This window comes from Madurella fahalii (genome assembly GCF_045866475.1).
Source record: "Madurella fahalii IFM 68171 DNA, scaffold_2, whole genome shotgun sequence".
NCBI lineage: Eukaryota > Fungi > Ascomycota > Sordariomycetes > Sordariales > Madurella > Madurella fahalii.
The window spans coordinates 7,026,353-7,040,323 of record NW_027263972.1 but is presented as its reverse complement, the minus strand read 5'-3'; the positions used below and the strand labels follow the sequence as shown (position 1 = coordinate 7,040,323).

At 55.7% G+C, this 13,971-nt stretch overlaps 5 protein-coding genes across 5 annotated transcripts; 2 read left to right on the top strand and 3 right to left on the bottom strand.

The window, feature by feature from the left end:
* Nucleotides 1–559: 559 nt before the first annotated feature.
* On the bottom strand, nucleotides 560–1,339 carry MFIFM68171_04807 (GW domain-containing protein; the record flags this gene model as incomplete). Its single annotated transcript, XM_071060227.1, has 2 exons — nucleotides 560–1,218; nucleotides 1,306–1,339. The coding sequence occupies 2 exons, from the start codon at nucleotides 1,337–1,339 to the stop codon at nucleotides 560–562; spliced, it is 693 nt and encodes a 230-aa protein (XP_070916328.1).
* Nucleotides 1,340–2,598: 1,259 nt separating this feature from the next.
* On the bottom strand, nucleotides 2,599–3,306 carry MFIFM68171_04806 (uncharacterized protein; the record flags this gene model as incomplete). Its single annotated transcript, XM_071060226.1, has 3 exons — nucleotides 2,599–2,979; nucleotides 3,038–3,165; nucleotides 3,222–3,306. The coding sequence occupies 3 exons, from the start codon at nucleotides 3,304–3,306 to the stop codon at nucleotides 2,599–2,601; spliced, it is 594 nt and encodes a 197-aa protein (XP_070916327.1).
* A 1,553-nt stretch (nucleotides 3,307–4,859) lies between these two features.
* On the top strand, nucleotides 4,860–6,233 carry MFIFM68171_04805 (Tyrosinase copper-binding domain-containing protein; the record flags this gene model as incomplete). Its single annotated transcript, XM_071060225.1, has 4 exons — nucleotides 4,860–5,358; nucleotides 5,424–5,520; nucleotides 5,579–5,946; nucleotides 6,007–6,233. The coding sequence occupies 4 exons, from the start codon at nucleotides 4,860–4,862 to the stop codon at nucleotides 6,231–6,233; spliced, it is 1,191 nt and encodes a 396-aa protein (XP_070916326.1).
* A 512-nt stretch (nucleotides 6,234–6,745) lies between these two features.
* On the top strand, nucleotides 6,746–11,604 carry MFIFM68171_04804 (ABC transporter fgm5; the record flags this gene model as incomplete). Its single annotated transcript, XM_071060224.1, has 5 exons — nucleotides 6,746–6,955; nucleotides 7,015–10,010; nucleotides 10,060–10,506; nucleotides 10,569–10,673; nucleotides 10,755–11,604. The coding sequence occupies 5 exons, from the start codon at nucleotides 6,746–6,748 to the stop codon at nucleotides 11,602–11,604; spliced, it is 4,608 nt and encodes a 1,535-aa protein (XP_070916325.1).
* Nucleotides 11,605–11,797: 193 nt separating this feature from the next.
* Nucleotides 11,798–13,828, bottom strand: SEN2 (tRNA splicing endonuclease subunit sen2; the record flags this gene model as incomplete). The annotated part of the gene is made up of 1 exon (XM_071060223.1): nucleotides 11,798–13,828. The coding sequence occupies one exon, from the start codon at nucleotides 13,826–13,828 to the stop codon at nucleotides 11,798–11,800; it is 2,031 nt and encodes a 676-aa protein (XP_070916324.1).
* Nucleotides 13,829–13,971: the final 143 nt, after the last annotated feature.

The following is a 13,971-nucleotide window of genomic DNA, read 5'->3' as shown; positions in this document are numbered from 1 at the left end:
TGTTACACCACCGACTTCACGGATCCTCTCGGCGCGTCTAGATTTGGCATCACAGCCAACGTACAGCTGCCCTATGTTGTGTTACACTGTTACTCAAGTCCGCGAGACGACTCCCGCTCCATACCCGCGAGTGTTACGCTTCTCTACCAGTACAGAATCAGTCGGTGTAACATGCCCCCGCAGCCATGGTACGCCAACAAAGCTCTAGACGGCCTGTCCGGTACAACCGAGTGCAGGGATTCTAAATAACGTCGAGACCAGCACCTGGATCCCAAACTAGGGGGACCCATAAACCCGCAGCAAGTACAGGTAGTTAATACCTATCACCGAGTGTTTGGTTCATATGCACCCCCGGGGGGGGAGGGGGGGTGTGACAACAACAAGCTATGTTGAAGGAAGATGCTCAGGAAGGTGAACACGGGGGTTCAATTGTCGGTTCCACAACCTGCTATCCTTGTGGTTGCTACGGAACCTTTCCGACAGGGTCCAGTAGGACTCCCACGGCAGTACTAACCAAGTACCTAGGACGTTACAAGACTAACTACTTGAATGGGTGCACTCAAGCATCCACTTCATGGACCTGCACATAGGCGCCATCGGCGTCGTTCCGCTTCCCAACCTCATGCACCTGGACATAAGCGCCATCAGCATCATTCCTGCTCTCCACCTCATGAACCTGGACATAGGCCCCGTCGGCGTCGTTCCGCTTGCCCACCTCGTGGACTTGCACATATGCGCCGTCCGCATCGCTGTGGCGCTTGCCCACCTCGTGAACCTGGACATACGCGCCGTCGGCATCATTGCGCGCATCCACTTCATGAACTTGAACATAGGCGCCATCGGCGTCATTGCGCTTGCCCACCTCATGGACCTGGACATAGGCCCCGTCTGCATCGCTGTGGCGCTTGCCCACCTCGTGGACCTGAACGTAGGCGCCGTCGGCATCGTTCCGCTTGCCCACTTCGTGGACTTGCACATAGGCGCCATCGGCGTCGTTGCGCTTGCCCACCTCGTGAACCTGAACGTAGGCGCCGTCGGCATCGTTCCGCTTGCCCACTTCGTGGACTTGTACGTAGGCGCCATCGGCGTCGTTGCGCTTGCCCACCTCGTGGACTTGCACGTACGCGCCGTCGGCATCGCTGTGGCGCTTGCCCACTTCGTGAACCTGCACGTACGCGCCGTCGGCGTCATTGCGGGGAGCAACGACACGGCCGATGGCTTGGGCCTTAAGTTAGTAAATCACATTCTTTCTAGAGACAAGCGTAACCCCTTCGCCGAGGAAAAATAAAGTGGAGTTGAACATACCGGCGGAGAGGACACCAGTGGCGTACAGAGCCATGGTGAGGGCGGATATGGATTTGGAGGACAACATTTTGGTTGGCTGGTGGATGAAGTTGGGTGTTTCTGTCAGAAAGTGATAAAGTGATCGAAGGGTTGAGAGTTCGATAGACCCGTGAGAGGCTAGGCTTCAGAAAGATGAGCTGCTTGGAGAGAGAGACGTCAAGTTGGAGGGAGCCTCATTTATATCATGCCACTGTGATGATCTGGCTTGTCATTTGGCCCGTGTATGTGATCACAATGGCCTTCATGTTCCGCCTACTGCTCGCTGTCCGAAGACGGAACTCGTCCGAAGGAAGTGTGGTGCGTATCCACCTGCAACTCTCTGAGGGGTAGACGTTCCGTTGGCCATGCGGTGCTTCACATCCATGCTACGAGATGCATAAAGGATCGTGGCGAGGGCTAATCAAGCCTGGTCGGCCTGTCAGAAGGTACAGTACCATCTCTGCTCACTACTGCTGGTGGGTTACTATTACGAACTGTAAGGAGAAACCAACCTGCCGTCCCCATACAGCAAGTCCCGGCGCTGTCCTTGTGTTTCTCCTTCACACTGCCAACTTGGTGGAGGGGTGGTGATACAAGCGAACTAACTTCAAACCGGAGCAAGTTCCCCGGCATGGCAGGTAACCATGGGCGATTCTTGCCAGCATAAGAGCGGTGAGTTAGTAATTGTGAGGGCTGAGACGATCCTGCTCTACCTAACCAAAGCTGTGACCTGCCTGGCCGGGCTTATTTCCGCGTCGGCTCCGCACTGCGACTGCTATTGCCTTTGATCCAGTCGCCGGTGTTGTAAGATGCATCCCAGTGATTGGTTCGGCGGTTAATTAATCCAGGTAAGGACTGTACAAATTGCGGCGCGGCTCGTTGGTCGGCCAGGTTCGGTAGAGTCCGGGGAGACGGTACTGTGCTACCTGATGCCCATTTGTTGGACGGGCAGTTCTACGTGAGACCAACGGGTTATGCATCAAAGTTCGGGTAGGATTGGCCATCGCATATGGCCGGAAAAGGAGAAGATCGTCGCCTAGATGGGATTTGGGTCAGTGCCAGCGTTACACACGCGATATACACTGCGAACTCCGTAAGCAGTCTTAATTTTCTTAGCCACTTACCTTAGACACCTAACTAATTAGCACGTCATCATATTGCATGAGCACGGGATCAAATCGGAATCATGGGCGATATCAAGTTCTTGTCAACAAGAAACAAACTGTTCTAGCAATGACGATAGTTTATCAAGTAATTCTGGGGTCTGAGCGCGCCTTAATTGCTCTCTGTTCCTTTGGGAGGGTCTGTTGCCAGACCAATTCGGGTCAAGTTCTCCAGTCCGTCCCACGAGTAGACATCACCAAATACAGGATGCTTTAGATATCCCGGTTCAAAGATTCTGTCGAGCGTCCTGGATTTCGCCCAGTTGTTAACAGCCTCCCAATTGTAGCAGTTGTGTGGCGTGGAGTAGTTGGCCCCCGGCACAGGCACGCTCTGAGCCCAGCGCATCGTGATGGGCTGCACATCAGCATGGCACATGATGCTTTGCCGCAAGAGGTCAAGGCAATGTTCCATGTGCAGCTTGCGGCGGCCGAGCTCTTCACTGCTAAGCTCTGGAAAATAGTAATCTGCATAGATGAATCTGTGCAGATGTTTCTGTTGTAGCATATCGTAAGCTATGATTTATTCCGTCCTGTCGTGTTTTCATACTTACAACGCAGTGAAGCTCGTGGTGGATTGTGAGCATTCCAAAGTAGCCGCCATCGGGGAGCCTAATTGAGGACTCCTTGCGGTCTGGGGCAATGGCATCTACTTCAGCTTCGGTGAGCCGGACGTTGGAATCTGGATGGATAACGGGATCAGTATCTTGTCCAAATGATCTTGGAAAGTGCACATACACTGAAGTAGCTCAGACCAGGCCGCGTCAAGCTCTGGACTTGGTTTGTTGATATACGGGTTTGTCCTTTCTTTTAGATTGAACATCTGGATCTCTGGCACCAGGGAACCAGATGCCGGGGCTGGAGACGAGAACGGTCAGCGACACATCCCTCAGAGCAAATCTCAGAACACCAAACACCCAACTCACAGTACGCCCCTAGTGTGCTTTCGCCGCATCTTCTTTCGGCAAATGTCACTCCGGTCAGGAATGCCGCCAGAAGTGAGATAGAGAACAAAGTCAAGTACGCCATAATGACGGCGATTGAAGCCTGTGAGAGCCAACACGGTCTCGATGAGCGCCGACGGCTCTTCTGGAGAAAAACATCTCGATCACTCAAGGAGTCGCTGTACTCTGTGGTGCCTGTTGCCGAACCCGCTTCTGAGTCCAGGAACAGTGGTTCCTTTTCAGGTCGTGGGTATATCTCAGCCATCTCGACGAGCAAGAAGCTTCGATTCTTGTGCGCAAGTGCACTGCGAGTCGGACTGGAATTTCGGATGTTGTCGAGGACTCGAGGGATGAGAGAAACACACAAGTCGTGCTTCGGGCAGTAAGATTCACCCGGCGAGTGGAAATCCAACAAGAGAGGGGATGTAGAGAGACGCTAGGAGGGTAGATCTGGCGGAGATTGCCGGATAAGGGTAGAATTGCCGGTCGTTCCGGTCTTTGAAGGATGACAGTCTGACTTGGTGCTCAAGCATCGCCAGGAATGACATCCATGGTCCAGCACTATGCCCAAGTGACACCTAGTCGCGAATCTAGCAGTCGTTTTCGGATGGAGAATGTTTGGGCTGGGCGGAGATAATGGGGCTAGAACAACCGACAACGGAGCTTGATGACAAGTGCGCCGATGCATTGCCACCCTACACACGAGCCTGGCAGTAGGACATTGCCCCTGCAGGAGGATTCAGGACGTAAAAGGTAAGACAGAAGCTGATCTGGGAACCTCCGCTTGATACGGCCCGTGCAGAGCGCCACTAAGACAACATGTGCGACTTTCCGCCCCCAACTCCGGCCCCCAACAACCTGCAAGGCTCTGCTTGGCATACAAGGTAGAGTTGCACCAAGTAGATGTCTACAGAAGACCCAGAAATCGCCATACTACGTGTCTGATAATTCCGGGCACATGACTCAGGATTAGCGTGTGAACGGAATATAATCCCTTCCGACGTGAGTCCTATACCCTGTCCACAGGCCGGAACACCCTAGACTCTACCGAATTGGGAAGGTGACTGCCGTTGTCTCCGGGACCCGGTGCACAGCTTGATTGTCATGCCTGTAATTGCCCGGCGCCTGCTACTTTGATTATGGCCGTTGGGTCGTCGAGTGCCACAAGATGAGGCGCTTCCATGCATGCCATATGATCTCGGCATCTCGCGGAAGCGGCGGTCAGAGGATCCCCCTGTACTACAATATCAGCATGTCGGGGTCGTTGTCTCGTTACATGCATGTAAGTGACTCTCTCTGGGGCCCTCTTGAGCAGACCTCTTTGGAATTTGTTTCTGAGCGCCGTAACTTGGGGAATTGGGCGTCCAATGTGGCCCTCGTCCAGATCACCGCTTCCATCAATCCAGCACCTCTCTTGTCTTCGTCGCTGATCATGTTCACGTCACCGATCCCCTATCACATTGTGCCTCCAGAAGACCCAGACGAATCCGACTCTGAGCACCTCGGCGGCGAGAAGCGGCCGTATCTTCTGCATATTGCAGCTAGCCGTTGGTCTAGGATCTCTAGATGGTACAAGATCTTAGGCCTCGGCGTGCTTTGCGCCGTCACCCTCCTATGTAGTGGCTGGTGGATTTTTCAGATTGGCCGTGCAAAAGGCTATCAAGAAGGAAGCAGTTCTGTGATGCAGCCCATGCCACCGCTCACGCCGCCGAAGATATCGCCGCCAGAGACGACATCAGGAACACATGCAGACCGCAACAACAACTGTACCCATCCATCGCTCAGGCGAGAGTGGCGAAGTCTCTCTAGGCAGAACAAACTGGCCTACCTTGATGCAGTCAACTGTCTTGCCCGTACACCTTCGGTTCTCAGAGGCATCGGGACAGTATACGATGATTTTCCTTGGGTGCACTACCAGATGGCCCCTCACAGTCAGTCGTCGTCCTCTGTTTAGCGTAGAAAACCACTTCCTGTCCACTGACAGCCGGAGCGCCAGCCCACGGGAAAGTGGCCTTCTTGTCTTGGCATCGCCGTTTCCTCCACGTTTATGAACAGTACCTCCAAGAACTATGTGGCTACCGCGGCAGCCTTCCGTAAGTCTCGTCCCATGCAAGTATCAAGCCGCGTTTTCTCGCTGACCGGGCGTGATAGATACTGGGACTGGACTCTTGACTGGGAGTCTCTTGCTCAGTCCCCAATCTTCTCCACGACGACGGGATTCGGGGGCGACGGCGATCCCTCGTTGCCCGAGACGGTGGGCGGGGGCCGATGCGTCACCTCGGGCCCATTAGCCGGCCCGTTGCAGCCCCTATTCTACGGCGGAACCAAGAAGCCACACTGCTTGTCTCGGGGCTTCAATTTCAGTGACATGCCTCTGGAGGCGCTGAGCCCCGATGCTGTCGAGAAAGCACTGCAGGCCGACACATACATGCAATTCCTGCTCGACATTGAAAACGGGCCGCACAATGCGATCCCAAACGCAGTGAGGGGGGACTTTTACAGCTTCACGGCGCCGTATGGTGAGGCTTGTTTCCCCCAAAGAAAAGTGGGATTGGCAAATTGACCTTGAGTGGAAATAGATCCGCTTTCGTACCTTCACCACGCACAGCTCGACCGCTTGTGGCTTCAGTGGCAGCGACGGGACCCAGCGACCAGGTTCAGGGAATACAGCGGCAGCAAAAAGGGTACCAGTCAGGCGAGCCTGCAAGACTCGATATGGATGGGAGGATTGGAACACCACGGTGATGTGCAAGTTGCGCAGATCATGGACCCCGAGGGAGGCGAGTTGTGTTATCGATATGCGTAGCACAGGAATTACAGCAAATTAGGTAAGGTACAGTACCTTACCTAGCGATTTAGCAATTCAATAATTATTCTTATCTTTTTTTTTATTACTTTTTTTTTTCTTTCTTCTTTTTGATTGGGCCACAGTCAACTCTCTTCTGCATCTTCTACCTTCCGGTTTTGGCGACAGACTCAAGCGGACGAGGAAACTGGGAGCGGCAACTTAACCCGGATCCAACTCCCCAGGTGAGCGTTGGTTCCTGCCAATGCTCTTGTGCTATTCCCAAGTTATTCCCAATCTGTGCCGTAGCGCAGGCAGGTGACCTAAAGGCTAAATACAACAGAATACAATGGAATGCATGTAATTATCTCGACCAAGTTCCAACCCAACCGCCGAATTCGTTCACGTTCGGCCAACAAGCCAAAAACCGCATACCCGCCCCGAAATAAAATCGCCCGGAAAACACCAGCAAGAAATGCCGCTCGGAAGAGTTTCCCTCGTCGCTTGATCAGTCTCGTCATCGCTGCTGCACCATGGACTTTTCAGGCTGCCTCGACGATCAGTCGTTCGGTCCCGCCGTTCGAGGTTGTCGAGGCGACTTTGACTTCACCATCAAGTTCGAGAGGATCTTCTTCTCGCTCATTCCAGCGCCCGTATTCATCGCGCTTGCGCTAGCCCGCATCGTGCATCTCGCGCGCAAACCCATCATCGTGAGCGGCGGGCTCCTGCGCGCAGCGAAACTGGTAGGGCTAATCCCAAACGGCATAGCTTTGCGGCAGCAGGCTCACCAAGAGGGCGACAGATTGCAATCGGCGTCTACAGCGTCCTTCAGCTCGCCCTTCTCATCTTGAGCAGTACCAAGTCCCGCAGATTCGGCCCATTGTTCATCCCGTCAGATGCTGTGACGCTAGCATCTGCGCTGTGCATGCTTGTTCTCTCAAATGCCGAGCACCTGCGCGCTCCCCGGCCATCCATTCTCTTCAATGCATACCTGCTCATTACCATTTTGCTAGATGTCGCACAGGTTCGGACGCTGTGGCTGGCATCGACCAACAGCGATGAGCTCGCCTTCTCGCGCGTCTTCACCTGCGGTGGCGCTGTCAAAGCCCTCCTCATCGTGCTCGAATCCCAGTCAAAGTCGACGTGGATTCGTCTCTGGGATGTCAAAGAACACAGCCCAGAGGAGACCAGCGGCCTATACGGCCTAGGGGCTTATTTCTGGCTCAATCGCCTGTTCTTGACGGGCTACCGCAAGGTCCTAGAACTACGCGATCTCTTCCCTTTGGATCAGAACATCGCTTCCGAGGTTCTGCAAGCCAGATACGGCGCCCAAATTGACGTTTTTCAGTTTCGAGGCAAAAAGTACGGTCTGCACAAAGCGCTCGTAAGGGCGTTGGCAGCCCGTCTACTGTTCCCCGTCGGCCCAAGAATTGCCCTAGGTGCTTTCCACTTCTGCCAGCCGTTTCTCATAGAAACATTACTGGGCTATCTTGAGCGGCCCGCTGACCAATCTCCGCCGAACATTGGTTACGGGCTTATCGGAGCAAGCATTCTGATTTACGTTGGCATTGCGGCCTCAGGCGCCTTCTACTGGTATTACCAGGAACGCGTCATGTACACGGCCCGCGGCCTCCTTGCCAGCACCATCTACCGAAAGACAACGGAAGCGAAGCTGGCGGCGGGCGGCGACTCTGCAGCGCTTACATTGATGAGCGCCGATGTCGAGCGCATCATCTCCGGCTGCCTGAACGTGCACGAGTTCTGGGCGAACACCGTTGAGGTTGCGCTGGCATGCTGGTTGCTCTCTCGTCAGATCGGGCCAGCATTTGTTGCCCCGCTCATCGTAGTTGGAGGTTGCATCATCTGCTCGACCGTTTTGGGCAAGCTGTCCGGGCCGAGACAGAAAGTGTGGATGGAGAAGATCCAGAAGCGCATCGGCCTGACCTCCGGCATCATCAGCCAGATGAAACACCTTAAGATTTCCGGGCTGGCTGAGCCTGTGGAGAAGGCGATCCAGGCTATGAGAGTCGACGAACTCAGCTCGGGAGCTAGGTTTCGAACAGTGCTCGTCATTGCCGCCGTGGTAGCCCACGTGCCCTTGTGTCTCTCACCAGTCGTCACCTTTGCCTTCGCTTCCCGGACTCTGGATGTGACGACCATCTTCACGTCTATATCTTACATCTTACTATTAGCCAACCCTCTCCTCACCCTGTTCCAGTCAATCCCCAGCCTGCTTGCCGCTTTCACGTGCCTAAACCGGATCCAGGCATTTCTTGAAGAGGACTCGCATACAGACTTTCGAGAGTTACCAGGCCCGTACGACCTGGAGGGCTCTGCTGGAGAAAAGTCAATCCTGCAACGTTCTGAACTACCGAATACAGCAAAAGTCAAGATTATCGAGGGAAACTTTGGGTGGCAACCCGAGCAGATGATCCTAAGAGACATTGACCTCGAGGTTCCGTCGTCTCGCCTCACCATCGTTGTTGGCCCAGTAGCATCCGGCAAGTCGACGCTTTCCAAGGCCCTCCTTGGCGAGATACCCGTGACACAAGGCCGCGTCCTGATAGCGTCGAACGCTTCCCCCAAAATTGGCTACTGCGATCAAACGCCCTATTTGTCCAACTCGACGATCCGAGCCAATATCATCGGTTTCTCCCAGTTTGACCAGCAGCGGTACGATGAAGTTATCGAAGCGACCATGCTCCGTCCGGACTTGTCCATCTTAGCACAGGGTGATCTCACCAATGTTGGGAGTAACGGAATCAGCCTCAGTGGGGGGCAGAAGCAGCGAGTCTCCATAGCTAGGGCGTTGTACCTCGACACGGATTTTTACGTATTCGACGATGTCATGAGTGGCCTCGATGCAGATACCGAGGAGCAGGTATTCATTCGGGTCTTCTCACCCACTGGCCTCATCCGGCGGAGGAATGCCACGGCAGTCCTCTGCACCCATTCCGTTCGCCACCTACCTTCCGCGGACCATATTGTTGCTCTCGGCCAGGACGGAACTATTGTTGAGCAGGGCACTTTTCAGGAGCTGGTGGCCAACGAGAAGTACGTGCAGAGCCTTGGGATTACAAAAAGCGAGAGGTCAGAGTCTGGGGGCAGCACCACGCCAGTTGAAGACTCGCCGAGAACAACGGAGCCTCCGAAGCCCGCACTCGCACCACCCGCGGGACTTTCCAAAGCGGAAGAGCAAGCGAGAATGACGGGTGATTGGGAAGTATACCGGTATTATTTCACGCGCATCAATGGCCTTATTCTCACGGCATTCTTTGTCTTTGGCGTCTGCTGGGGATTCTTCATCAACTTTACCACCATTTGGTTAAAGTTCTGGTCCGAAGATGTGGCATCTCTCAACGCTTCACGTTCGAACGCCTTTTATAACGGGCTGTATGCCGTGTTCCAGATAGGCGCCCTTGCATCCTTTTTTTTCATAGCCCTCATCACTTTCACGTCCATGATCAAGATTTCGGGCGCGAACATGCACCAGGACGCGCTGAGGACGGTCATCAACGCGCCTCTCAGATTCTTCACCACTACCGACACCGGTGTTGTAATCAACCTCTTCTCGCAGGATATGACGCTCATCGATGGCCAACTTCCTATGGCACTGGTTAATCTCGTATTAGAGGGATTTTCCTGTCTAGGCATGGCTGCTGTGATTGCCACAGCCTCCCCTTATCTCGCCATCACCTATCCATTTTTGGCTGCGGCTCTCTGGGGCCTGCAGATGTTTTACCTCCGCACCTCTCGCCAGATCAGGCTCTTGGATCTCGAGGCCAAGAGCCCTCTTTAGTGAGTGTCCATCCTGGATCGCGCAATAGGGGCCACTAACCTGCGCCAGCTCGCACTTCATCGACACTATCAAGGGAATTGCCACGTTCCGCGCGTTCGGCTGGGTACAAGAGGCCATCGCCCAGAATAACCGACTTTTGGACACGTCCCAGAGGCCAGCTTACCTGCTGGCCATGATCCAGCGCTGGTTGGGCTTCACTCTCCAGCTCATCGTGGCACTTCTCGCTCTCGTAGTTGTGACGCTGTCAACGCAGTTGCGCTCTAATACGGCATTTACTGGCGCTAGTCTGGTTACCATCATGTCGTTTGGCGAAAACCTGTCGTACATTATTCGGTTCTACACCATGCTTGAGACGTCCATCGGGGCCGTGAGCCGGCTCAAGGCGTTTACCGAGAAAGTCAAGCCCGAGAACCAGGAAGGCGAGGATGTGGTGCCGCCGGGGGAATGGCCGCCGAAGGGTGCTATTCAGATCCATGGAGTGTCAGCTTCGTACGGGTACAGTGCCCTTGTACCCCATAATCAGCGCTACTGGACCACCCGCACTGACATCCTTGCAGGAACGGTGATGAAGACCAAGATCGTACCGGGGCCCTTGCCCTCAACAACCTGCACCTCGAGATATCCCCAGGCGAGAAAGTTGCCATCTGCGGCCGCAGCGGGAGGTACGTAGCCCTCGCTTTGTCCTCTCCCCACCATCCCGCACCGGTTTCCCCGTGCTAACCTCCCCTTTTCATAACAAACAGCGGGAAATCCTCCCTCCTCCTCCTCTTCCTCCGCCTCCTCGACCCCTTACCGCTGAGCCCTACCGCCGCCGCGGAACCCGGACCTCGCCCCGAGGACCAGCCGCCCATCCAAGCAGGCCAGATCACAATCGACTCCCTCCCGCTCGCCACCGTCCACCGCCCCTCCCTCCGCAACCGGCTCATCGCCCTCCCCCAAGACCCCGTCTTCCTTCCCGAGGGGAGCACCGTGCGTGCCAACCTCGACCCCCTCGGCACCAGCACCACTACCAGCACCAGCACCAGCACCAGCAATAGTAACAGTGACAGCGACGGCAACGACGACTGCCGCGCCGCGCTCGAGCTCGTCTCCCTCTGGGAGTTTGTCGCGTCGCGCGGCGGGCTGGACGCGCCTATGTCGCCCGACACGTTCTCGCAGGGGCAGAAGCAGCTGTTCAGCCTGGCGCGGGCGATCCTCCGGCGGCGGGTGCGGGCGCGCGAGAGGAGGAGGAGGAGGAGGAGGGGGAGTGGGATCGGGATGAGGAGGGCGGCGGCTTCGGGAGTTGGCGGCGACGGCTGTGATGACGACCACGACAACGACGACGACGACGGTGGGGTGCTGCTTCTCGACGAGGTCAGTTCGAGCGTTGACTTGGAGACGGACGAGGCGATGCAGCGGATCATCCGCCAGGAGTTTGCTCGGTATACGATCGTCATGGTGAGTCACCGGCTGGGCATGGTGATGGGGTTTGATACCGTGGTGGTCATGGACGAAGGGAGGATTGTGGAAGTGGGTCGGCCACGCGAGTTGGTCGAGCGGGAGGGGTCGAGGTTTAGAGAGTTGTGGCTTGTTGGGAAGAACGGGAGGGGCTGAGAGGGGGGCTGTTTTTGAAATATGGTTTATCTCGGATATTGACCGTGGTATATTGCTCCAACCAAGACCATAGCTCTTCGTATCATCCGGATGCATCTTAGCATCGACCTTATCCATCCATCTGTCACAAGTAGTGTACAACTAATGCCGCAACGCCATGCCCAATGCAACCTAGACCTCCCGTCCCCGACCATCACCGATTCCGATTAACCGAAAACCGCCGAACCATAACCTCGCGGATAGTGTACTTTTTCAGCGCAGCCGCGATACCCCCACTCTGCATCGCCTCATCAAACACTTCAGGGGGAGGAATGTCGACGTAAACGAGCACCAAGCTCTTGAGGACGTGGGAAAGAACCCGGTTGACACCCATCAGCCAGGACCACGACCTCTTCGGTGGCTGGTGTTCGTACTCCTTCCAGGCCGGGTCAGAAAACGCGGGCATGACCATGATGCCGAACTCGCTGTGGTCAAAGACTGGTCCGCGTTGATAGAGGATCCAGTCGACGCCGAACTTGATTCCGTGGCGGGGCACCCAGCCCAGCGAGCGGAAATGGTGGTACACGGCGTAATTCACGAGGAAAGGGTCGTCGGACCTGAGACCTGTCGACCGAGGAGGGAAGTATGAGTGTGACCGGAGGAGTCTGAGCAGATGCTCCGTTGGGATGGGGGATGTGGTTACAGGATCCACGACCGACAGGGCCCCGACTGAAAAGGCGAGGAAGAAGGCTTCTTCGGGGGCGAGCTGGAAGTGCTCCTTGTTTTCGATATGAGCCGCGCTGGCCGTGGTATCCGTACTCGGAGCTGGCGCAGTCTCAGAAATGGTTGGAGTAGCTGCAGGAAGCGTAGAAGCAGCTTTGGACTCCACTCCATTTACCTGAACCGCTGCTTCAAGGACATTACCCTTAGACAAGACACTTGGCGTGCGGTTTGGGCTTGGTGGGTCGAAATGTTGGAATGTCGTCGACTGCACCCTGGGCGAGAAGCGGACGCTCTTCCGGCGCTTGAAAGGATCCTTGTTTTCCGGCGCTGGGCTTGCGGCAGGCTCGGAAGATGGAGAAGAGGGGACGGGAGTGGAAATTCCATTACTGAAGCCGTTCGGCCGCGCCTTGTTGATGGACAGCTCGTCCATGGAGTGGTCCCTGGGGAAGGCACTCGCCTCGATTGCATGGCCGTTGCCGTTGACCAGACCGTTGGTTTTACGATGACTAGTAGTAGCATCGTCGGGAGAAACCGCTCCCACCTCAAACTTGGCCTTTCCGCCGAGCAACTTCGGCGCTATATCTGCAGCAGAATTGGGCAATGACAACAGTTCCAAGGGGCCAATCGGTGGTTTGTACTGCTTGGGGAGGGCATCCGTGGAATCAGTGGGCTTTGACAAAGAATTGGGAAGCGCTAGAAGCTCTGCTGGGCCAACAGGTGGTTTCGCTTCCGCAAGATTCCTTTCAGAAACGCTATCACGCTCCGTAAGCTGAACCGGTTCGGGATGCGGCGCGGTTTTCGCCGTACGCTCTGCCGCAATGTCCGTAGGAACCAATTTGGGGGCGACGGTTTGCACAGAACTGCCCAGTGCCCCGGGTCCAGCTTGACCGTTGGGAGGGCCGTTGACTTCGCCGTTGGGCTTGCTCGCTTCATTCACTGCCGCGTGTGATGCGGCCTCGGCGAGCCTTTGACGTTCAATAGCCTCCAGTTCCGCCTTTGCCCTCTCCCACTTGGCAAGGCGACGCTCCTCGCGTCTCGACTCGGTGCGTGCCTCGCTAACCGTCTTGCCCTCGGGCGAACCGCGGCGGGCCAACTCGCGTTTAAGCCAGTTTGGCTCGCTCCGGCTGAGGCTCCCTTTGCCATAGAAGCCTTGCTCCCAGAGCGCACGTATAGATGCCGGGTCTCTGACGTGCACGGAGCGCGTTTCAGGATCCCATATCCCGACATGGACCACAGACGGCTCGGGAGGCGGCGGGCGAAGGACCTGCTTCAGCCATGCAAAGGCGAGATGCAAGAGAGATATCGGGTTGTTCGGATAGAAGGAGGGGAGAGGAAAGATACGGATTGGAGCGGGTAGCGTGTAAACCTGATTCAAAGGTGTCCTTGGCGGCGGTGCCGGCCGGACGGAGGTAGGTGGGTTTCCGTCAGGAACTGCGCTGGGAACGCCGCCTGAGGCCAGCTCGCCGACCTTGCCGGTATCCCTCCCGGTCGAGGGCGCGGTGGACGTTGGACTTTCAGCCATGTTCGTTGCCCCTCATGTCGACCTAACAGTGCAGCAGATGTTAGTTTTTTGGCTGGTAACGGCAAAGTGCACCGCGCCTCCTGGAAGCCAAATGATTGCTCAGATACCGTTGTAGTCTATGATAGAGGGCATTCATCGAGCGT